The 26,126-nt window shown below is 45.7% G+C and overlaps 1 protein-coding gene across 1 annotated transcript; it reads right to left on the reverse strand.

Moving 5' to 3' along the window:
* Window positions 1-17,186: 17,186 nt before the first annotated feature.
* Window positions 17,187-20,859, reverse strand: NXPE3 (neurexophilin and PC-esterase domain family member 3). Its single transcript, XM_086918573.1, has one exon. It carries the CDS (start codon window positions 20,318-20,320, stop codon window positions 18,647-18,649), a length of 1,674 nt encoding a protein of 557 aa, XP_086774699.1. The 5' UTR covers window positions 20,321-20,859; the 3' UTR covers window positions 17,187-18,646.
* Between the last annotated feature and the right edge of the window lie 5,267 nt (window positions 20,860-26,126).

The raw sequence follows: 26,126 nt of genomic DNA on the forward strand, positions 1-26,126 counted from the left end.
CAGTCTAACATGGTATAAGCTAACACTTGTTGCGCTGCTTTGCATTGGAAATCTAAATCTGCTTCATGATAGTTTCTGAGTGTTGTTTGGGCCTAGGTTATTGTTACAATGTTATGTGGTTCTGTAGTGTACATCATGTTCAGAAGGTGCCAAAGGTGTGATCTATTATGTGGGTGGATCAACTCATAACTTGGATAAACCTCAGCACATTTATACTTTAGGTAAGCTCTGTGCTAGTCTGCTTAGGGCCTATCTACTCAAATGTTGAAATCACAGATTAATAGAGTATTTGGTGCAGACGTTTGCAGATGTATGGTCGGTTTCAGTTCCAGGGAACTAGTTTATGACCTGGTCGTCGGTAGAGTATTGCAGTGATAAAATAATTGTTTGAGTACATTGAATAAATTACAACTAAACATTCAAATAATGTTTAGTATGCACATTTGTTCTCTCTGAACGCTAGTTCAGATAAGAGTATCTGGGAACCTCTGCCTTTTTCAGTTTCTGTCTTTGTATATCATTTAAAGTTCTGAAGGGTTCAGGTTATTAAGGTATATCTAGAATCCATCATGGACCATGTTTCATTAGGGATAATATGTGTAATATACTGTTGAAGGGTAGATAGTTATCAATTATGTCCTTTCAGACAGAAGGAGTTTTGATAAATCTCAGTTAGAGGTTCAGTACAAAACCCCAAAGATGGCTTACATCTCAGATAGCTAAAAGAGATGCTGTTTGTTCTGTGTTATTGGTAAGTCGAGGTAGACAGGTGATCTGATGGGCTAGCAGGAACATGTTAAGTGTAAAACTGGTACTTAGGGTGTTTCTGGGCTACACTTTTGAAGTTGTTCATTGAGAGAGTCAGAAACTTGGGAAAAACTGAGTGGAAGAATATGGATGAACGTGCAGGAGGATTCAGAGTCTAGGCAAAAGGGAGGTATTATTTATTGATGTGCTTTCTAGTGAGTTTTGTTATGTGTGTATATCTGAACTAAATTTACCTCTGTTAAGGTACTTTGCTCTGGAGGATGGATGATAGTTCAACTTGGACGTTTATCCAAAGATATTTTATTGGTTTTAGATGGTTTGAGGAAATATAACAGGCCTTAATCATAAGCATCTAGGGAGACGAGCAATAAACCAGTCCACCCCTACAAACTCCTACAACAGGATGCAGAATGCCAAATCAAAAATTCTTCTCAGTGGTCCATCTAACTGTCGCTTATATACCTGGCACCTCCTTCTCTTAAGACTCATGGATTGTCAACGTTTCAGCTGTCAGTCGGTATTAGTAAATTGCTTGTATTCCGGGGGTCTTAAAACTTACAAGATAATATCAGGGTCGGGTCCGATTGGGAAGTATATCACCCCTTCAGGTGGGTGAGCATTTCCTTTCAGAGCATTTTCAAACAGAGGCAAGGCCACCAAATATGTTTTTCGGTCCGCTCTTGCCTGCCCTCCCAAAAGCCAAACCCTAATGTGTGCGGGTACGTCCAATTCAGACTCTTGGGTGTGATGTGAAATTGCTTCATATATTCGTAGACGTATTCTCTGTTTTATATAGAGTTTCTTCCATTGGCTCAGTGAGAAATCATTCTGCAGGGTATTTTGCCACCGCCTCTTGTAAGGCTACTGCACATTGGGACCTATTGCTATTAACACAGAACAAATGTTTGAAATGTGCCCCTTAGGTGACATATAAGTGGAAACACATTTCTCCCAGTTAGTGATCAGTCTATTAGCTGCTTCCACACAGGCAGGATGAACTTCCAGTGTTGCAACTGCCAATACCCATGCAGTCAGTATATCCTACTCTAAACTTCTTTTTAATTTGCTCAGATGTTTTGATCTCTTCCTCTTTGAATAAGTCTAAACATTTTGAACCCTCCTCAACCCCACCATCCCAGTAGCCTGTTCCCTCTCTGATATTCCAATGTGCGAATTCATGGTTTCTCCTTACCTGAGTATATAGGAAGGCAAATTAGGTCAGAGCTTGTTTCTGATTAGTCGCATACCAAATTTCCAATGGGGGTCTGAAAATCTCATTCAGATAGCATACCGAAACTTGGCATTTTTGGCAACCAGGAAATCGCCCACGGTGTCAGTCCCATTACTGCTACGTCCATGCAGATCTGAGGTCTCTATAGCTCACTGAGGTACCATTCAAAGAAAATTCAGAGCTGCTAGCATAGTAACAGCGTTCTTCATCTTGCAGCCACAACCCACCCGATCATCTATTTTACATAATATTCTTCCCCTCCCAGACACAAGAGACAATGGCATCCTGTAGAGTTTTCGCTTCCCTTTCAGAAACTTTTACAATGTGCTATGGGACGTGGCTGGGTTATTTCTTGCGAAAAGCCAATATGTTAGTAAAATCCCATAATAAGTTGCTCCAAAGAACAAAAGGTAAAGGCCACCTACGTCCCAAAAACTCCTCTGTGTGAACACAGAGTATACAGAATAAACAAGTTATTGTTCCCGAGCACAATACAAAATATAATGAGTTCAAGAGACTAAATCAAAATTCTTTCTATTTTTAAAGTTCAAACAATCAATTCCTTTATTTTTCTTTCTTTACTCTTCATAGTCATGAAGTTTCCATCAGATAGTCATTCTTCATATAATGTTGATTGGAATCATACAAAATGTAGCCAGAAAACCAAGCCGACATGTGTTTTGTCACGGGAAACAATCACCCAATGACTTCATCAGGGCATAAAAACTCCTCGCAAGAAAATACACCACATTCCAGGTATGACCTGTTAATGGTCCAATATATTGTCAAGCCAGCTGGGGGGGCGTGGCCACGAGCCGAGCATGGCGGACGTGCTTTAGAGCGGCTCCGTCCACTGCCTACAACATTAGCAAAATATCCTGATTTTCCCTGCTCCCCCGATCGCCACGATATCTCCCCTGGGTCCTGGGAGGCAATGCGAACCTCCGACAGCAGTCTGCTGTCCCTGACGACCGCCGGAGTGCAAACGCGGAACACGGCCTGAACGCGGCCTGGACCCTGTGGCGCAGCCGCGGGCTGGAGTGAGGAGGCGACCCGTTGCTACCAGGGCCGACTGCGGGCGAGACACGGGACGCTGAGGAAAGGTGAGCCGACCTCCATGGGCAGAGGAGCTTAGAAGCGACGGCAGCGAGGACCCTGAGACTCACGGGACAACAGGGAATAAGCCGGGGCACGGCTCGTATGGGCTAACTGAAGAGCCTTCCAGATCAGAGCAGAGGTGGCGCCGGGCATACTGGACCCCTAACTGGGTGCGCCTCCCCTCGACACGCTGGGCTGGAACCACGGTGGCGCTGGCTGCTGCTGCTCTACCCCCTGCTACTGTGACCAGGGGTCCGGGAACGAGCACTGACCGAATTGAGCCGAGCAGAGGACCTTCACTGATTCGGGGAACATTGCTTGCCGAACACCTCGTGCTGCCTGGCGATATATACCGTGTGGAGAAGGGGAGTGAGAGCAATCGGCCTAACGACACTTTGAAATGACACTGGCATTGCGTGCTGAAGCCCTGGCGGTGATGTGCGAAGGCCATTGAAGAGACTAGGGGGCCGCCATTTTCCAATTGATCGCCTTCGGTGCCTTGGCGTACTGTGCCCCGAGGGTACTGGTGAGGCCTACTACTGAAGGGGACTGCAGAGCTGGCACACTGTGGGCCACCGATTCGCACCCGACTGCGAGCAGACGGCACTTGTGGCATACTACTTGTTTGTGAGACACCTTTAACTGCCCTGATCCGGTGACACAGGAGGAACACTACGACTGGCACCCTGCAAATGAGGGCCATGGGCGGGAACAAGACCAAGGTGCAGGAACACGGACCCAGCGCCGATGTGCAATCTACGGGATCTGAGGATCTGCTGGCCCCCTCAAACGTGGAAATGATCCCCCCAACGGGCAAGACCTAGCAGGACGCAAAGCTGGACCTCATACTAGCTGAAATCAAGGCATCCAGAGGCGCTGGAATCCCGAATGGACAATATGGCGACGGGCCTGTTGCTACTCAGGGCGGACCATACCAAACTAGCGGAGAAGGTCACCAAGCATAAGATAGTGCTGGACGATCTTATCCCGCAACAAACGGTCCACTCCACGAAACTCGAAAATATGGACAAACAGATTAAAATGATATGGGACAAACTGGATGATGCGGAAGGGCGGGCCGAAACAATGTGCGCATACTGGGTATTCCGGAAAGAAGCAAAGGGAAGAACCCTATGCAATTTGTGGAAGACTGGCTGAAACAGATAGTGGACCCCCAGAACCTCACACCGATGTATAGTGTGGAGAGAGTGCACCGGATGCCGGCAAGACACCGAAACCGGGGGCGTCGCCGCGCCCTCTAATCGCACGCCAATTGCACTACAAGGGCTGAGACTCTGTCCTGAGAGCGGCGAGAGAAAAAGCCCCATTGCGCTACGAGGATAAGACCATCTCGGTATACCCGGACTTCACCCCGGCGGTACAAAGAGCTAGATCATCGTTTCTGGGGGTGAAATGCAGACTGCGGGACAGGAACCTGAAATAGGCACTACTGTTCCCGGCCCGGCTTAAAATACTTTACGAAAACAAGTCATACTTCTTCGACACACCGGAGGAAGCGGCGGCGTGGATGGAGATAACTCTGACGCCCCCGAACACGCAGGACCCCTTTGAAGAAGACCGGGGGGAAGGACCCTCGCGCCGGGAAGAGCGGAGCCGAACTGGAGAGAACATGGGACGTACGAACAGACACACGGCTCCAGGAGGGTCACCATCGGCCAGGTCCAAGGAGGCGATGGGAGTTGGTCATCTAACGAAGGCCGCTCTGGCGGAACACAACGCTCAGCCACTCCGCCACGCACACGGAGGTGTCGGGATCGGCTGACAGCCTCCAACTGTTCCCCAAGATCACAGCACAAGAAGCGAACAATCTATGACTGTAGCTGTGGAAGACTTCGGGTGGTAACGTATGAACTACATGTAAGGTGATCGGGGGTGGGGGTCTCACTTGCTATGGGCGCAACGGAGTACTACCAACAGACTCTGGACTGGTGTAAGTGGCCCCAGCTCCCCACTCTATAGACATGCTTAGATGTAATGCATGCCCACGTTGGGCAGTACTGTTTGGATCCCGAAGGGTTTTATTCGGGGACCTGCTAGTTATGGGGTTGTTTTTTGTAATGGCACGGGATTCATGGCTAATTATGTGCACCCGCTCCGTGGTGCGATACTCACTGACTTTACCTGCTACTAGCTGGAATGGGGACCCTTAATGATTACAAGCTGTGCACCTGGAACGTTCGTGGTATGGGGTCAGTCCACAAAAGGCACAGAATCCTAGCTCAACAGAACCGTAGGAATGTCAAAATTACCTGTCAGAAAGTGGGAAATTGCTTAAAAAGTGAAAGGGGCAATTGTTCGCTAGCTCTTATTCAGCTTTCTTGAGAGGGGCAGCTATATGGCTGAGCAACTCAGTCCCCTTCAAACTAGTGGAACTGAGATCCGATACTGAAGGCAGATATGTGTTCATCCGAGGGTTATTGGATGGCTCCCCTGTTGTGTTGGGCAGTGTATATGCACCGAACTCAAGCCAATCGGCCTTCCTAGTTAATGTGAGTGCTAGTCGACTGGGCAGATTTTCCTTGGTTAATAGGTGGGGACATTAATGCTGTACTGGATGTCTCCCTAGATAGGTCCCACCCGCCCTTACAAGCCACTGAGAGTAGAAAACAAGCTGAGGCGCTAGCGCAGTGGGTGGAGGGATGGAACCTAGTGGATGCATGGCGAGGAAAACACCGGTTAGACAGGGAGTACACATTCTACTCACCGCCCCATAAACTACACACTAGAATTGACCATGTGTTTTGCATTACAACACTACTGGGGTTGGTAACGGCAGCGGAGCACATGGGTAAGACTTTTTCGGACCACAACCCGGTAGAAGTTAGTTTCCAGTGGGGTAGGATCCCAACACCCATTCCAACTTGGCGCCTTGCGCCAGACCTCCTTGAGTATACGACCTTCCGCACAACACTTGAGGAAGCCATCACATCCTACTTTGCTGCAAATAGTGGATCCGCAAGTTCCCGCCAAGTAGAATGGGACGCTTTTAAAGTGCCAATTTGGGGGGAGGCGATGAGCACACGGGTGGGTATGAGACACAATGTGCAGGATAGACTCCGGGAAGTGGAGGGACGGCTGGCCATGCTTGAAAGTGAAGCTATCGGCACAAATGTGCCCTTCACACCACTACAGGAAGCACACATCCAACACGCAGAAATACTAGAGGAGCTTCGCATACTAGACCACAGGGAGTACACGAGCCGACAGCATGCTCAGGCGGATAGGGCAGGTCCTTTATTGGCCCGATTGGTGAAAGATGAACCGGTACAGATACCAATACTGGAGGTACTTGAACAAGGGGGGTCGATGGCAACTACAAAGCTGAGTGTTAATATAGCATTTAGGGATTATTATGGGACACTATACGGCACACACACACCTTTACCTGATGGGGCCCTTGAGGGATTCATGGAGGGGTTGGAGATACCGAGGCTTGAGGACCGGCAGAGGAAGGAGCTAGCTCGGCCAATCATGGTAGCGGAAATACGACATGCCATTTGTGCACTCCCACGGAACAAGGCCCCGGGCACGGACGGCCTTCCAGTGGAATTCTATGGAACCTTCATAGATCTTCTGGCGCCACGGCTCCTTGAGGTGTATCAGGAGGCACTGAAATCGCGGGGCCTCCCGCAGACCACACTGCAGGCCCTGATAGTGTCGTTACTGAAGCCGGGAAGAGACCGCTTACATATGGCAAACTACAGGCCGCTATCGCTACTAAACACGGACTACAAAATATTAAGTAAAATACTGGCAGCGAGACTGGCCCAATATATTCCGTCTCTCGTCCACCCAGACCAATGCGGCTTTGTACCGGGCAGGAGCACTGCTATGAACCTACGACGACTCAGCCAAATTATGCTAGGTGCACCGGGACGACCGGGCGTGGAGGGATGCATCTCACTAGACCTGAAGCATGCGTTTGACTTGATTAAATAGGACTACATGTTTGCGTCACTCGAATACTTAGGGATACCGCCAGAGTACATTTGCTGGGTAAGGCTGCTTTACACCTGCCCAACGGCACGGGTCCGCACGAACAGATGCATCTCAACGCAATTGGAAATAGCTAAGGGTACTAGGCAGGGATGCCCATTATCCCGCTATTATTTATACTGGCACTAGAGCCATTACTGTGCAGACTTCGCGAGTTTGCACAGCACAGGGGCATACAGAGAGACGGGGTGACCCATGTAGTGTCAGCGTATGCGGATGACATTATCCTCTACTTTGGAGACTTGGGAGGGGACCTGAGACCTGTACCTGACATATTTGATAGCTTCAGCACAATGTCGGGCCTTACAATTAGCGAACCCAAATCGTATGAGTTTTTCTTCTCTGCAGGCAGAGCGGAAACCCACTTACTCTTTGCACCTCACTCTTTCAAGGTGGCGGAGACCACCTTCCGTTATCTGGGGATACAAATCTACAGAGAGACACGGGATCTGCTAGATGGCAACCTAGGGAGGGCAATAACGTCATTGAAGTCACAAGTGCAATTCTGGACCACGTTACCGCTTGCGGTGGCGGGCAGAGTGACCATTTCCAAGATGGTGGTTCTGTCCCAGCTGTTGTACTACTTTACTGGATTGCCGCTGAGGGTCCCTGCCTACATATTCAAAACGCTAGATACACTGCTGACCGAACTGGTTTGGGGTTCCGGGAGGCGACGTATCAGCCTGAATAAATTGCAACTTCCCGCGGACGCGGGGAGTATGGGGGTTCCAGACCTCTGGGCTTATAACTTCGCCTGCCAATTGCAATGGCTCGCCTACTGGCTGGCAGGACGCAACCTACACGAAATTGGCATGTCAGACGCGGAATGGAACAGGGGAGGGGTCCACACCCTGCTGCTCCCTAGGGCGGAAGTTCCGAGGTCAACACCCCCCCTGCTCTGTATAGCGATCGAGTACTGGAAATGAGCGGTGAAATATACGTCCTCCACGTCAACTTATGCCCCCACGATACCACTACTGGGACTCCCAGCTGGATTGAGAACACTCTCAAATCAAATGCTTACGGAATGGCATGACTCTGGTGTGACGCAAGTAGGGGACCTATTTAGTGATGGCAGGATAATGGCATTTGAGGACTTCCGAAATACACACCTCGCACCCGGAGGATCGTTCCTGCTACATGCAGGAGTGAAATGCTACATCGCACAGGTGTGGGCTCCGGATGGGCTGGAGCCGCCCACAAACCCACTGCTCACAATTCGGTACCTGATGGGTTCGGGAAGCCATCTGACCAGATGGATAACACACGGTATGAGGGAGGACAGGGCTATCTCATTGCAACCCATAAGAGATAAGTGGGAACATGATATTGGGAGGCCACTCAGGGACAAGGAATGGGATCGGATTTTCAAATACCCTAAAACGGTGTCGAGAAACCAGAAATTCAAATTCATACAGCTCATGCTCCTACACAGGGCATACCTGACACCCCACCGCCTACACACAATGTTCCCTGACACACCTGATACATGCCCAATATGCGGGGCAGAGGATGCCCGCCTGGTGCACATGTTATGGACATGCCCCAAATTAGGGTATTACTGGACTACGATTCAGAATGACCTGGCTAGGCTGGTCCCCGCCAAACCATACACCACACTGGAATACACCCTATTGGGATTAGGCCCTGTGGAGCGGAAAAAGAGTGTAGGCACACGCTTCACTGACTTAGCCATGATCTTAGCAAAGCGTACCATAACCATGAAGTGGAAGTCGCCTAGACCCCCGGACCCTGAGGTGTGGAGGGCGGAGTTGGTAAGATGGGGAAAGGCAGAGAGTGCATCATTGCAACACAAAGAACGTAGAGGGCTCAGGAAAAACCCCATTTCCCTGGACAGGAATACGTTATTGGGGTCATTTGAGATGTGAAGCGACATAGAGTCAGACCACGCAATGGATATGGGGCAACAAGAGTGATGACAACTACAAGCATTATGATGCCCCTCATTTGTATTGTCCTAAATGGGATGGAACTGATGCACGCAACTCCGGGTGCTCAAGAAGTGTCTAATAAACGTAAAGCATCCTGTGCACCTTCAGTACGGTTATAGCAGGATATTAATACGCAATGTCCATGCTTAAAGTGTTCAGAACCATGAGCGAATGTAATGTTACGAGGATAAGTGCCATAAGGGGGAGGGAGAGGGAGGGGGGAGTTATGGTTGGGTTGTTATTCAATAATTATATGAAAATGAAAATGACTATATCCTGCTATCACGACGATACCATACAAATGCATAATATGTAAAATGTGATTAATCTGCACTGTCGAATAAGGACTGTATTTCTCCTGTTAATAAAGAAATTTAAAATATATATATATATTGTCAAGCCAGATAAAATTGATTCTCCTCATAAGATTCACATTTCCATCTGTCATCTATAGATTCAATATCTCCAAATAGTTCATATATTTGATGCAATCCAAAGGAGAATATATAGAGATTTCTAGGAGAGTACTCCTGTCGTCATCTTTAATAATTCAGTAAAGAGGCTGAATTATTGAAAATGACGACGGGAGTACTCTCCTAGAAATGTCTATATATTCTTTGGATTGCATCAAATATATGAACTATTTGGAGATAAATTATTGCAAAGATGGTTGACATTGTTTGCTTAGTATGTTTCATATAATCCTGTGTAATTAGTCATGGATATTTTGTGCAGAAAATTGAAGCGGCATGTGGGTTGTGCCTTTAGATTGGTTTAGTGTTCCATTTTAAGCGATGTACACTTTAAAACATCCTTATCGCATGTATATATCATGTACAGCTCTTGGAGATAAGGACGTGTTGTCATGCATACATATATCATACAATGATCTTGGACATCTTATTACTGCAGTACTGATAGTAGTACTGGTGTTTTTATACTCTCTGTCATAGTGAGATGGAAAAGCAGTACATATTAGGTAAACACTAAGGCCAAGTGTTCTGGTGAGTGCAATTGACGCTGTTGGCATTTTGGACTGATATTACTTGAACTGAAATCACAACCCAGTAAGCAGGTAAAATGTTTATTTGAGTAAAGATGATCAGTATGTCTCCTATATTGCCTCACAGAGCTCTCTCTGACTAAGCCTCTCTCAACATTCTAGATGAACTTAACTAGAAATATTCCAAAAGGAAATGAATGCGGGGATAGAAAGGGACAAGGGTGAAAATGAAGAAGTGGAACATTTCAAGACATCTTCCTTTCTGGGAAAAGAGCGAAAATAGGGGTGGGGGATAGGAAGGTAATGTATTAAGGAACAAGGTCCAAGACCATGACAAAGAGATTATGGGTATTATAGGATAACAGATATACAGTATATAATGGTTATGCCACTTTATAATCTGAATGGTGTACGGATACTTCTGTGATTAGTTCCCAAAAGTTAAATTACCATCATGGCTGTCAACATGTGATTAGACTCTCAACCAGGATCATGGACTTCTGAGCACTTGACTATTTAGGTAATGCTTCAAGCCTTATCTTCAAGAATCACCATATTGGGCACTACATTTTGATTCCTAAAGGTCTTTTTAACACCACCCACTCTCCAACCGTCCACCGATGATCCTTCATATCACACATCTTATCATGCCAGGATTTGTATTTAGTTTGATGGAGAGGAACTGTACTGGTGTGGTTCTCTCTTTTAAAAACATTTTTTTTAATTATTTTTATTAGGATTTCATGAGTTTTACAACAGTCATATTCATTTCTTGTTACGGTATGGTTAACTTTTAGGAGAGTAATAAAGAAGGAACGGATAGTACAGCCAGAGGGAAAGAGGGGAAAGAAGAGAGGAATAAGAAAGCCCAGTGGGAAGGAGTACTGTACACAGGCTGGGGATCATAACAAAACCATGACATTTCCCTGCTTCAGATTTTATTGATCCAAAGCGTTGGACCAGCGAACTCCGGCGACTTTGGTTCTGACAGTTCATAGGGATTTATGCGGGGCAAGAGACCTGTCTAGGGCCTCCCACAACCCTTTAATAGAAGCCTTCCATGGGGAGTACTGTATCGCCAAGCATCCGCTCCTCTTAGGTACGTAATCCGGTTTGGCCAGCTATGGAAGGTAGCTTTGCTTGAGTCTTTCCAGTTGTTTAGAACTGTTTTGACCGCTGCTGTCAGCAAAAGGTTCATTAGTTCCTCCTCCTTTTCCAATGTGAGATCTGCCCCTATGAACGCTGTGACAAGGGAGGCGAAGTCCCTGTTTGTTTTGTGATTGAAAACCTGGTCTATAAAGTCATACACTTTATCCCAGAGTGTTGGGCAGTGGAAGATTAGGTGTGCTAAGTCCCCTTCCTGTGTGTTGCAATTCCAGCAGAGAGAGTCCTCCCTAAGGCCAAGTGTGTGTGTAGGCGGTCTGGGATCCAGTATGCTTTGAGGAGAGGCCAGAGTTTGGTTTGTGCTAGGACTGGGGTGATCTTATTTTGTGTGGCAGAGGTCCAGATCTTTTCCCACTCTTGCTCACTTAATCAGGTGTTTAGTTGTTTCTCCCAGAATTCATTTATTTTAGCGTTGAGTTTAGTGTTATTTGGGCGCAATAGCTTATATATGTGTGATACTTGGTATTCTAGTTTGTTGATGTTCGCAACATATCAGAAGATGGAGGGTTGGGAGCTGACTATTTGACCTTTCATAGGGCTGCCCTAACTTTTAGAAATCTGTAGAGGTCTAGGGCTTCGGGTTGGTAGCTGGTTTTCAGGTCCGTGAACGTGATGAGGCCTGGCCCCTTGTCTAGTTGGTGTAGGAAACAAATGCCCTTCTGTATCCATGACTCAAAGTTAAGGCTCTTCCCCATATATTTGATTTTGCTGTTTGCCTATAAGGATTCTGATTTGGTCCCCCGGATGGTGACCTCAATTTTCCTGTCCAACTTTTGTATTGCTATCATGGTGTTTATAAAAATCTGCTTGGACATGTCTGGGTACGTGTTTGTCGTGAGCAGTGTGAGGTGGTGCTTGTTGTTTAGTATGGCCTTTACTACCTGTTTCCAAGCTGGGGAGTAGTCTGGCGATGGGGACACCCACTGAGTACCCTGTTTTATTAAGAAAGCGAGGTGGTAGGTTTGGAAATCTGCCTGGTTCAGCCCCCCCTGTGCTTTAGTGAGTGTCAGTTTCCTAATGCTGATGCTAGCTTTCTTGTCCTGCCATAGGAATTTGGTGATTATGTTGTCGATTTTCCGATGGAAATCGTCTGCAAGTAGGAGCATACTTGACAGATAATTGATCATCGGCGTGATCATCATTTTTATTGTTTCTATTCGCCCCCACCATGTGATGAATTTAGGGCTCCATCCCTCTAGTAACTTTTTAACTTTCCCTAGCAGGGCCTTTTCGTTGTGTAGTAAGGAGCTGTATAAATCTGTTACAAAAAGTATGCCTAAGTATTTATTGTTTCCTGTTTGCCAAGTCAAGCAGGAATCATCCAGCGAGACCCTAGTACAGTGTATGTTTAGTGGTTTGCATTCTGATTTATCGTTGTTTAGCTTGTAACCTGATAGGCTGGAGTACTTTGTGATTGTGTTCATAAGGGCCTTAATTGAGGTTTTCGGTTGTTCAGTTACGATTAGGATGTCGTCCGTGTACGCGGTTAGCTTTAAAACTGTGTCCTTGATTCCTACCCCTTTAATGTCCTCGTTTCGTTTTATCCCTTGAATGAGGGATTCTTAGGCCGATAAGAACAGTGATGGTGATAGTGGGTAGCCCTGTCTGGTTCTCTGTTTCAGTTTGAAGGGTCTCGACAGTGATCCGTTAGATGCAGGCTGAGGGTGATTGATAGAGGGCCATTGCCATCTTTATGTATGCCTCTCCCACGTTGGAAGTTTACATGCACTCCTCCAAAAAGGCCCACAACACTTTGTCGAAGGCTTTCTTTATGTCTAAGGCAATTGCCACTGCTGGCTCCGTTTTGTGGAGGTTTGCTCTAGAATGTGGCAGAATAAGCGAGTGTTGTCGCTTGAAATGCGGTTACGAATGAAGCCAACTTGGGCGTTACTGACTAATTTAGGGAGGATTGAGTTTAGTCTAACCACAAGTATTTTGGCATAGATTTTAGGGTCCACATTGATGAGGGGTATGGGTCTGTAAGTTTTTGGGAGTACTTGGTCCTTGCCTTCTTTAGGAATGACTATAATTTTTGCCTCTGTCATGGAGTGGGGAACTGACCCTGTCTTTACTGTTTAGTTGAACACTCTTTTCATGGTAGGGGTTAGTTAGTTTAGAAAGCTTTATAGAAATTCGCCGAGTAACCATCTGGGCCATGTGCCTTATACTTTTTAAGAGATTTGATGGCTCTTTCTATTTCAGGGCCGGTGATTTCCTGACCCAGTGTTATAGACTCCGAGGGGTCTAGCATGGGTAGGCCTAAGCCCTATAAGTACCTGGTGCGTTCCTCTTGGTTAAAAGTCTGCTCTTAGTTGTATAGCTCTGCGTAGAACTCTTGGAAAGTATTGAGGACGTCTTTGTGTCTTGTGTGGGTGACGTTCTTAGTGTCTGTTATTGATGCGATTGCTCCCTGATTATGTTTGGGCTTAAGGTTTGTTGCGAGTAATTTCCCTGCTCTGTTAGCTTCGCACAGGCTGCATGCTTTGCCTTTGTTGAACCAAAGCCCCGCCCTCTCACTTAGAATTTTATTGTACTCATATTTATGCTGTGTTAGAGTGTTTAGGAGAGCTCCTTTCCTCAGGTTTTTCGAGTGGTCTAGTTCTATTTTTTTTATCTCCGCTTCTAGTTGGTCTGTTCTCATGTTCGTCTTTTTGTTTATTTTCACCTTGAATACTATTAATTTGGCCCTGATTGTCGCCTTCATGGCCTCCCACAGAGTGTCAGTGCCAGTCTCCGGGGTGTCATTGTGTTTTAGGTAATCAGCAATGGCCACCTCATTTTCCTTCCTGTTCTATGGGTCAGAGATGGTTTCTTTATTACAGCAAATCAAAAAGGACAAGACCAAAAGCAGGTACTTTTTCAACAGATTTACCTTGGTAATCATCAGTATATTTATAAACCCCTCACCCATCTGTCTTTATTACAGTGCCATCTTCTAGGGGGATCTTCGTTGTGGTATCCGCTTAATTTTAGGCTAATGGCCGAGTGGTCTGATAGTAGTCTAGGCGCTATTTCTGATTGGTCTATCAGGTGCGTGTGTGTCCCTGATATTGAAATGTAATCTATTATATTATATAATAAACAGCAAACATGTCACTATCTATGTCAAGCTGAAATTGTTTATTCTAGTTAGATAGTGTCATCGCCTACCGGCCAATAACAATAAAGGCACAGTGAACTTTATCTCTAGTACTGAATACTCAATGTGTCATTATAATGTGTCTACAAAGTTGAAATGTAAGCAATGCCGATTCAGATAATGTTATACTGCATTGACAAGCCTGCAAATGTATCTCAAAAGTCAGTGTGTGTAAAAGAGAAGGCAACTTAAGAAATATGAGCATGTAAATGGTGATGTTCCTTGGTAGGCGTATCCTGACCATGTGACAACAATGCACCGGCCAGCTACCCGCATGTGCACCTACAGGAAATGGAAATATGATGCCTTTGCTCCTCCTGCAACAGAAGCTACCCAAGTACAGACAGAGCAAGACGCACCATGTGTGCATTTGCCTCTGTTAACATGCACACTCATAACGCCACTTACGCTCTATCTATTGCAGCTTGTGAATAACAGGTTCAGGTTAATGGTATTAAGTAACTGCTCAGTTAAGATTTAGCAATGAACACTAATAAAAAACAGGAGGGCTACAAAACACAGCATTGCTAAGAAGAAAGATTTTGGTTGGTAAGTACGCTAGAGACAAACTCTGTTGATAAATGGTGCTGCAAAACTAGCCCTTCTAGGCTCAATCAATGAATCCCCACTATCTTTCCCATTCTGATCACGGGTATGTGCTCAAAATAAATGTAGCATGTCTCACTACGAACTCTGAAGGGCACTAATTGTGCTCTCATACTCATCCCCAAATTGATTTCCATTTGCATTCTTCAGGAGCCAATTCAACGGTGATTAATTTGATATTGTTGGCTTCCTTCTAGTATTCAGTTGATAAAGGCACATTGGGCTAGATGTAGGTGACCCAAAACCGGTCAGTAACGGTGAAATTCGTTAATTTTCACTGTTACCGACCGGTATTTAGGCATTTGAGATATAGGCAGGAATCGGTATTAAGGAATCTGTAAATACTGATTCCTTAATACCGATTCCTTATGGCCTTGCATTTAAGGAATCGGTAATACCGATTCCTTAAATGCAATGTAGGTAGCACCTCAGCCTTAAGGAATCGCTATTTACCACCAACTCCAAGTTGGTGGTAAATAGAGATTTCCTTTCAAAAAGCACTTTTTTGCTTTTTGAAGTGTGCCATGTGGCACAAATCCATGCCCTTAGGGCATGCATGTGTGCCACATGTGCAAATATGCACATTTCAGGGGTGCAACAGGGTGTCCTTTGGACACCCTGCCCCCCTTGAAATACCTCCCGGTATTACTGATTCTGTAATACTGAATGTGTAATACAGAATGTCTTCACATTCATTCCTATGGGCTTCCAAGCATTCCTGATTTCACTTGGACATAGAAAATTCAGTTCTGTCAATTGCGTGTGTTATTGGCCCACTCTTACTTGGCTGAATTTATCATGATCAAATCTAGAAACCAGATAACTATGTCTATGTAAACATGCTTTAAAATGATGTTCTGGTAGAAAATTGTCAAAGAGTAAAGTTGTTCCTTTAATGCCCAACTTGATAGTAGGTGTAGTTGTGCTGTGGCGTTTGCTGCTGTTCCTGTGTGACTGACCAGAAAAACACAGACATATGGAAAACACATGATAAAATTAGAGGGCCCGATTCACAGAATGAACTTAAGACTCAATCCTAAACTTACTACTATTTTGGTATTCACAGAATGCACTTACTACTTTTGGCATTCGCAGAATGCATCTACTACTTTTGGTATTCACAGAAGTTAGGATTTTGTCTTAAGTCTGTCTTTAGTCTGTTTTAAGACAAACTTAAGACAAAATCCTAACTTCTGTGAATACCAAAAGTAGTAAGTTCATTGTGTGAATGCCAAAAGTAGTAAGTGCATTCTGTGAATACCAAAATAGTAGTAAGTTTAGGATTGAGTCTTAAGTTCATTCTGTGAATCAGGCCCATACATTTTTGGCAAAGGCACATGAAGAATCCCATAGTGCAAAACAGGCACCTTTTTATTTCATTAGTCTCTACTAAAAATGTATAGGCAAATCTTATGAATAAAGTATCACCCAAACAATATAAACAGGGTTATTATCTAAAATTAGAAAGTGCCTGCTGGACAACATCGCTGGCTTTCTAATATTTTTCTATTTCCTGTACTGTCCTTGACTGTGATAATTAAAATAATAAAGGAAGCAATGATAAAAGCAATGAATGTACCAAACATTTGGAAGAAAATAACCAGGATTACTTTTCATGAGGGCAAACAATACTTAAACTCACATTGGTTTCATTTAAATTAATTTCTTGAAATATATAAGATACAATATACCGAAAGGGTTTTGCCCCATCTTGAGCATGGGGTATGGGAAACAACCAAATTGACAAAGAAGAGGCAGAAATAAGAACTGTCCATGGGAAACTTATGACAATCAAAAGACCAGTTAAAGGATTCGACTGGACTAAAATGGGTTGAGTGTAGTGTCGTAGCAGTTTGCCAAAGTTAACTGAATATGCTGGAGTTTTAACTGGAGTTTCGCCTCACCATCTTCTATGGTGAGGAGTGATGCATTCATGGGTAATTAACATGAGTTAAGTTTGGCTAGAAGCATATGGTAAAAGTGCTCCCCCCAACTCCAGAGGAAACGGAACTGTCTTTCCTTTGCTGATGTATGGAAGATAAAGTGGAGTGTGTATAATGTGAAGGTTCAGCCAAATTGCAGTAAGCAAAAAGACATGGTGTAACTGCGACTGGGTACAATACCTCTTGCAAGCACATAAACCACGATTAATGCCTCTTCACATAAACAAAACAGTGCTGAACAAGCAACACTCCTCTAGAACCAAGATCTTATTCAAAATACAGGTTTATTTTCTGAACCTCAAAAAGAAGTTAGGCAACAAACAACTTTATGGAGTACCACAGCACCAGATACTAAGAGCAAAAAGTATTTTTAGCAGTTCTAGCTCTAAGCTCTCCACCCCAGAAAATTAACTCCGACATTAAATGTCTCACATAGATGTAAGGGAGTGACAAATAGCAATGATGGTATGCAGCACTGAAGGACCATGATCATTCCAGTGAGCAGGAGAAGGTAAATTGGTTGACATCGCTGTGGTTGCAGGTTAATACTGCAGCTATCTAAGCCCCAATACCACATAAAGAGGCAGAAATAGGGGTTGAGATTCATTCACAGTGGTATGGGAAGGATGGATACTACACATTATCTCTGCTTTGAGATCTGACTGCCTTCTGATCAAGAAAGCACTAATGGAAAAGATCAAAAAGATCATAGTTCTATGTCAACTTGAGGCTCGGAATCCCTCTTACTGACTGTTTCTCTGTAAGTGACTACAGTGGCAAAGAATGCATATCCCAGAATGGCCAGCGAACAGTGATTTCCAATCTGCAATCCTACGCAAGATGGGTAAATTAGAGAGAGCTTTTAGTCTCTAGGAGCAGCAATGAGATGCAGTATACATGGCACAAAAGCATACTCTGAGGACACAGTCTCGATTTAGATGCAGGCAAGCAGAACACAAGCTTGAAAAGGGATACATCATACAGAGCTCACTTTTATTCCTCATAAGAGTGACTTGAAATTAACAATTCCCCATCAAAGATGTGCTGTGCTTCAGGTGCAGAGAATAATGGAACTGCTTTAGTTGGAAGGAGTGGAATAGGATGTCCTTATTATTGTTAGGTACAACAGCGGTTATCTATATTTAGTTCTTCTGCCCATATGGACAAGTTGCATATATCACCAACTAATGCATAGTAAATAAAATGCACTTCTGTGGGTCAACGAGACTGCAATTGCTACCTGAGGACTAATGTGACTACATATTCCTCATTCTTAAGTCTAAATAATAGTCTGAGATTCCTTGCTTTGGGAATAGTAGAGCTCATTTTCTTGATTATTTTGTTTCATGAATATCACGGTTAAATGTTTTGAATCCTTGATTCAGGACTGGGCTTCTTTCTCTAAGCTTAAATAGTTATTGCAGAGTAGTTTAGGAGTGAGCTTTGAGATAAGAAAAAGAGCAGCAAGTCTCATCCCTAATTCTGAAAACATTATTTTTCTTACTTTTACGTTGTTTTGGGAGATTAGACATGATAATCATGTTACAGTAAAGCTGTGCAATTAATACAATTTGATTCATGCTTTGAGTAATCCAATAAGCGTGTTCTCTGAGTATTCATGACAACATGACTACTGGGTACATGTCTTACTGACAAGTTGGTACCACTGCTAATGATGAATAACCTGTACTAACCATTGGATTTAACTGCACATCTGGACGCAAACTAATCATAAGTACAGACATATGACAAAAACATATCAATCTGATTCTTAACAATGATGGGCTCTGGGTGCAACGAGTGTGGGAGATAATGGGCTAGTGACATCGCCCAAGCATCCACAAAGTGGACACCAACTTCTTTGAACATTTTCCTCATTACTCCATCAAGCTGCGATGAGAACCAGTCACTATTGAAGAGGCTTATTTCCAATCCAAGTTCCTGTACATTAGCTGTTCGAATTACAATGACAGTATTTGGGCTTCGTTCCAGCATACGAAGGATAGCCTCGCGGATATTTCTAAGTCTCCGGATGTAGACTTCCACAGGGAATGTGCTAAAATGAGACCAGATTGCTATAGCTATCACAGTGTCTCCTCCACCTACAATGCCATCCAGCTCATTTGCAATGTAACGAAGCTCGTTGCTTTTAACAGTAGAGAAACGAATGGGTGGTCCATGACAACGGTACTGCAACAGTATGTTGTGCTCTACATCCACTGATAAGAAAGGGCCTACGTTTTTGGGGCTTCTCAGATTAAGTTCTTTAAGTTCTGGCACAAATTCGGTCAAATACTCATACCACTGCCTTACTGTGGAATCTCCAAAGAGGTAAACAAATTTGCCTTGTAAACACTGTATAACGTCGGACGAGTCGTTAAACTGTCGGATCTCATGCGTCCTTGGCTTCCACAGATCTTCATAATAATACCCAGAAAGAAAAGCTGATGAACTATGGCTGCTTACTGCTAGCGATTTCCACGGCCTGACAGTCACCGCATCTGGGCCGCTTGGCAATATCGGTACTTTAAGGTTAATAGCTTTTTGGAACAACAGACTTTCCTCTTCTGTCAAAAGTCCCTTTAGATACCCTCCTTTCGCATGGTTAACTCTGTTAGAACAAGACAGCTTCTTCGGTCTGTAACAGAACCACGGCTCACCAGTATATAGATCGGTGTAATTACAAACTGGCAGCTCTCCAGGTAGACACACATTGCACCGAGTTGTTTCCATTGTGTCACCGGACTTATATAAACTTTTAAAGTAGACCCTGTCTGGTCGCTTCTCACGCAGCCATTGAAGAATCTGGATCCCTTCACTAGGATGAACAAGAGACACTGACACTCTGGCCTCCCCAGGCCAAGGCAATGTAAAATAGATTGTGTAAAACCCATTTCCGTGATCCAGCACGTTTCCAATTGCACCAGCTTTTACTGGCGGAGAGTAGATTCTTGCTTGTATATAGTCTCCACCATATGGCTTTGGTTTCCCTTCAAAATCATACACGCGAAGCAACACCTCTAGCTGATCTCCCACTTTAAAGTCACCTTGGGATTTCAAAATAACAAAACGACTATGAATAGGGTCAGTGCTTTTCAAAAATTTTGTTTTTCTTGATGATGGTTGCGGCCAAGCAGTTTCAGCTATTAAGGCTTCTTCTTCGGCTTGTGCTTGCAGGGAAATATGTTGATTCTTATTAAAGCCACAGTATGGCTTTATCGTAGAACTCACCAGCTGCGTTACTAACTGTTGTTTAACAGTTTCCGCCATCCAGTTAGACTTAGTCCCTATCCTGCCATCCACGCCATCCAACAGACGATTTAAGTGGAGTAACATGAGGATAGTTAGAACTGCAAGAATTAAAAGGCAAAGTTGCAATCGGCTGAATTTGGCCCACATTGTCGGCTCATCTTGTCTTCTTGATAACTGGAACGTGTTTTGTCAAAGCCTTCACTGGTTTCTCCCCCAAACACGAATTGCTTATCACATGATGGTCTGATCTGTGAGTCAGAGTTGAATACGGATTCTTCATTGGGAGTTCTTGTACCGTAGCATCCCCTGGGATATCGCACTTCATCAACCACAGCATCGACGCATCTTGGGTAAGATAGTTCAGTAGGACATGGCAAAAGAGCACTTTAAGAAATAAAAATGTATTGTTCCAAAATTGCAGTTGTAATCTGTCCTCCCACTCCAGTGTCTTTGAAACGACCCTTACAGCACTGCATCATGTCATCTAGCACGCGCGTTCGTGTTTTACCTTAAAGGGGATTTGAATCACAAGTATGCAAGTCAGTTCCGTGGGAGCCGAGGAGGGAAAGGCCAGTTTTGCCGAGGCGAAGACTGAAGCGGAGCCATGAAATTCAGCGAATTTATCTGTCCTTTCGTGCCGGGTTTCAGCTTGGCGAGGCGGATTGTACAAACATTACACAACCAATGAAAGTGGAACCGGAAGTGTAGAGTCTGGGTCCCATTAGAGGAATTTCCTTTAGCGTCCATAGCAACCCTACACGTCACATGACAGCAAGCCAATGAGAGGTTCCATACGACATCGCGGCGTCGCCCGATGGAGACGGAAGTACTGCGGTGCTCTTCCGCGTTCTTAGGAGGAGCGATCTGTAATTGCACTTGACAGTGATGTCTGCCGAGGTTCTTCGTACGTTTTTGTTTTCAGTTTTCATATAGAGTTAACTCGACCTGAAGGTGTTTGAACGCTTTACAAGAACACCTGTTTCAGGACGCATACATTATAGATCCCGTGTAGCCACGGTGCTATTTTAAAGCTGAACACCGTTTTTTTTCCTGGGGGAAGGGTAGTTGGGAGGGGGGCGTGTATTATGCTAGTTATTATTTAGGATGTTTTTTCTATTAGGTATTTTGTATATTTCCTTTAAGTGTATTCCTTCAAGAGGCATGCATCCTTTTGAATGCGTTCGTTCTATGTTCTGTTACACGTTGTTATGGAATGTAGTCAGGGCTTTAAGTGGGATGAAAAAACTAGGGGGTCTCTCAAAGGGGCGTGGCCAGTGTATTGGGGGCGTGGCTTTAAATCACTTACGCAAAAAATGTGTGCTTAGCATAGTGTGCCAAACTTGTAATTGGCTATTTCCGTCATTGCATCCAGATATTTGATACATCATACCTACAATAAGTAAGTAATATTGGCTTTGTCAATGGTTATTACTTTCAGAAGATAAATAAGCTGCAATTATAACTTGTATATAATATTGACAAAGCTTCCAATTAAATCCTTGGTGACCCTACCACAATGTTGCTGTTCCCGAGTTTCAGAAAGAGAAGGGAAATCCAGAAAGAAAATGACTCTTAAAGGATTTCCCTTCCCCCACAACTCTCCCCTGGCATGACGTCATGCTGTAACTTCTCTACTACTGAGAAGTGAGCAGTGTGAGCAGCGCACACCTATGTGCCTGCTGTCTGAAACGGGTCTCTATCAGGCTTTGTTTTGCGCCCTGGCACTTTTTTCCGGACTGCAGTGACAGCAAACAGCGGTCATTGCAGTCCGGGAAAAAAAACGGGCTGCCCTTGTCAGGGCTCAAAACAGAGCCCGATAGAGACCCGTTTCGAGGCCCCCAGAAAAAAACTGCCGGTGCTCAGACCCCTTGAGACCCGGCCCACTTAAAGCCCTGAATGTAGTGTATCTTACTGATGGTCAGTTTCCTGCTTGCAACTGATCCATTCAGACGTGCTCTTTCATCTGGAATAAATCTCCTTTCATCAACTCAACGTTGATTCATTATTTACTGGAATGCTACAGGGCGTGTTTAATACTGTAAAGATTTTAAGTAATTGCACAGTTAAAAAAAAGTTACTGGTTAATGGCAACGGGACCAAAAGCTGCCATAACTCCACATACATTATTGGTTGGCACGATGAGATTAAGTGATTTGCCTGGAATTACAGGATGTTGATGTTGTAATGACTGTTGTTTGCATGCGCCATGCCACTTTGATGTCGTGTGACAATAACTGGCACGCTACTCACCTGCACCAGAGCTGGTATTTTGATGTATTACTCTCCCCCTGTTCCCATTGGTTCCCCTACCACATTCCACTTACTATTTAACGGTTGTTCTGGCAGTTATACTCCGGGCTGAATACTGATTGTCAAGACCTGAAAACTTAACGTGCATGGTGTCCCGTCGGTGCCCGGATAGCATCAGCGACCACGGTGACCTCTGAGTTGTGCAATGACGAGTGCTCCGGTACTCTTGGAGAAACCTCTGTAGGGCGATATCTGGGACTGACTGTTCGGCTACTGCTATGCGTAGGACTTTGTTAAGGGTCCGCATGAATCCTTCAGCCACCCCGTTGGCCTGGGGCCACTGTGGAGTGATGCAGTGATGTTTTATTCCTAGCCGTGTTAGGAATTCCTTGAACTCGCTGCCTTGGAATGGGGGCCCATTATCTCTCTTGACTATGTGTGGCAGTCCAAATAGTGCAAAAGTCTTTTCCAGCATCAGTAGTAGTTGGTTAAACACAGTGGAGGGTAGTACTTCCACGAATCTTGTACCTTGTGTAGCCGTCAATCAGAACCGCTGTAGTCCGACCGTCCGGGAAACTCCCAAATTTAAGACTTATCCATGACCAGGGTGACGGAGCTGGGTCTTCAGTTATCACCAGGGCCGGCGGCTCGGGGTTTCCAGTCTGAGGGCCAATCAAGATGGGCTGCCTCGAATGAGATCCATCCCCCTCTCGTAAAATAAGGCCACCTAGGACAGAGGTTTGTCGAAGTAGTGATAGGCCTATTATAGGCATTTGCCCCTCTCCAAATCTCCCAGAGAGCTCTTTTGAGCTAGTCTCCTGGAATATAGCAGGACTGTCAGCCAAGTTTCAAAATCGGGAATGGTTGCAAATTATCGACACATTTAAAATAATTTGTGTGCAGGAAATTTGGGAGGTAGACTGCACCAATTTCCACCTAGCTGGGTATAAATCGTTTGGGGTCCCTGCTAGTAAGTCAGTGACCGGAAGAGCAAAGGGAGGACTACTAGTATTTGTAGAAATGTGTTTGGAAGGGGTATGGACTGATTTAAAATGGAATCAGACCATACGATAGGCCTCCGGTTTAATATTAGGGGCCTCAATATCTTTTCGAATAATTTGTATAATGCAGGAGGTTCCAGAGTGGGAGAGTTAGATGAAAGACTCAGTTCGCTGATGGGGCCGTAGCAGGGAACAACGGCACCTACGCTTTTCGTTAAAGATATTTTTATTGAAAGTACAAGAAGGAAGAGAAAAAGAGGTAAGAAAAGATAGAAACACAGTAAATGCAACAAGCGCCCTCGCAGGAGCTCACTCTGCATGGCCTAGGAGCGGTAATATTCCTGAAGATTGTACAACGCGGCCACCCTAGCCAGGATGATTCTCAAAGTCCGCCAGCCAACAACGTTGTCCCCGACGGGGAGTCCTTAGAAAGGCTTCGGTTCACAGTGGCACCGGGCAAAAGCCATCCAAGCCAGGGGCTTATTCGACCAGTTCAATTTGCGCCTCCTCACGTCTCGGCCATAAGAAGAACAATGCAGCGAGGTGTAACATAAAGACCCACCCCTCCTAGAGACAGACAGAACAAAACTCCCCCCCCCAAACTCCCTCAACCCTCCAACCCCCCTCCCCCCAGTGGTGGCAGCCAAGCAACAGGCACACATCCAAACATTCTCTCACACTTGAAACAAATGGAGTGCACGTAAAGTGGGTGGACAGACCGCCGATGGTAAGCCTCGAGAAAGGAAGCGGACTAGCGGGCGCCACCTAAAGATGAAGTTTTTGAAATCGTCTCTGAAAACATCCGCCATACGTTCCATACTCAGCAACTTCCACAGCCTAGCACACCAGAGGGAAAGTGCAGGGGCCTCCTTCTTTTTCCAAGCCGCAGCCAAGGTCAACTTGGCCGCACCTATGCAGAGCCAAAGGATTTGTTTATCCGCCTTAGTCTGATGCTCCAGGAGCGTGTCACGGAGACCAAGGAGCACAAAGTCTATCGAGTCAGAAATCGGGTAACCCAGCACCTCCTTGATCCGGGACAATATCTCCTCCCGGTAGGGACGAATGACAGGGCAGTCCCACCAAATATGGCGAAAATCCCCCAAGAGACCACATCCTCGCCAACATCTATCCGACGCAGAGGGAAAAATCTTTTTCAACCGGGCCGGGTAAAGATACCAATCCAGCATTGTTTTCATATGGGCCTCCCTGAAGTCAATGGAATGGTTAACTCTGTGTAAATCACGCCAGAGGTGAGTCCACTCCTCGTCAGAGATATCTCGCCCCAAGTGCTCTTCCCACAAACTCATATATCTAGGGCGAGGCGAGATAGCAGTGGCCAATAAAAGACCATAGAGGAATGAGATCACCCCCTTCATGGATGTTGCGTGGGTGATAAAGGGTTCGAAATCTGTGGGAGGCCTTGTCGCTGCATCCCGCACCTCCGGTGACAACGCCCAGTGCAGCATTTGGGCATGCCGGTAACGTTCGGACGGTAGCACCGCGCAGTCACGCATGCAATTATGGAAGGTGAGCGGCTCATAACCATGAAAGAAGTGTGTGAGCGCGTGGCAACCCCCCGCTCTCCACCCGTCAAAGGGGCCCTCCACGAGAGCCGTTGGAAAGGCCGGGTTAAAATGGATAGGGGTGAAGGGGGTCGGGAAGGAGGTCCATCTCTCATCGCTGGAAACCGAGTCCCAGACCCTCAGGGTGGTACTCGTAGGAGTGCTAATATAGGCGTTACGAGGGTGATCCCCCTTCGCCTTCCAGACCAGGTCCCATATCGATCTAACCGCCACACTCCTGTCCATATGCAACCAGTGCTTCTCCGATTCCATCTGGGTCCACTCGACCAGCACTCGGAGTTGCGCCGCCTTATAATAGAGGTGCATATCTGGGAGGCCGACCCCACCCTTCTTCAGGGGCCGACGCAGCGTGAGAAAGGAAAGTCTAGCGCGGCCCCCTTGCCAGATATAGTGCAGGATCATGGATTTAACACGCCTGAAAAAGCCCCCCCTCCAAGGCGATAGGAAGTGCTTGAAACAGGTACAGAAGCTTGGGGAGCAGCGTCATTTTAACTGCATGGACGCGGCCCAGCCAAGAAATGAACATGGGCTTCCATCGATTAAGCTCGGTCTGTATCTGGGCCAGCAGAGGTGGAAAGTTGGCCGTATACAAGGTGGTAACAGATGAGGTCAGCCGGACCCCAAGGTACTGTATAGTCGCTTCTGCCATAGTGCCCGTAGTCTGGCCCGCCTCCCTCATGCCATTGAAAAGTGTCACCAGAAAGTCCCCCTGTTCAGAGGCAAAGGTCTGATAGAAGGGCGCTGTGAAGCCGTCTGGGCCTGGCGCCTTAAGCGGTTTAAGGGACTTGAGTGCAGTCAACACCTCCTCCCTGGTGAAGGGGGCTTCCAGAAGGTCATTCCACTCCTTGAAAACCTGCGGCAGCCCCTAGGTAGTCCCGCTGCTCTTCCGGCTCTAGATTATCCGCCGAGTACAGGGCCGCATAAAATTTGCCGAAGAGCTCCGCCTTGGCCGCGCCTTATGCTCCACGGCGCCGGAGGGCGCCCGGATGTCACCTACATATTCCCTCTCACGCTTATCGCGGAGCTGTCGAGCCAGATGTTTCCCCACTTTGTTGCCTTGAGCGTAAGAAAGGCGCCGTAAGCACAGGAGGGTATACTCCGCCCGGTTGTTATAGTGGG

This window comes from Lissotriton vulgaris, chromosome 4_1 (genome assembly GCF_964263255.1).
Source record: "Lissotriton vulgaris chromosome 4_1, aLisVul1.2, whole genome shotgun sequence".
NCBI lineage: Eukaryota > Metazoa > Chordata > Amphibia > Caudata > Salamandridae > Lissotriton > Lissotriton vulgaris.

Excerpts from the sequence above, each read along its gene's own strand:
- NXPE3 (XM_086918573.1), bottom strand. The coding sequence starts at position 20,320 with ATGTGGGCCAAATTCAGCCGATTGCAACTTTGCCTTTTAATTCTTGCA.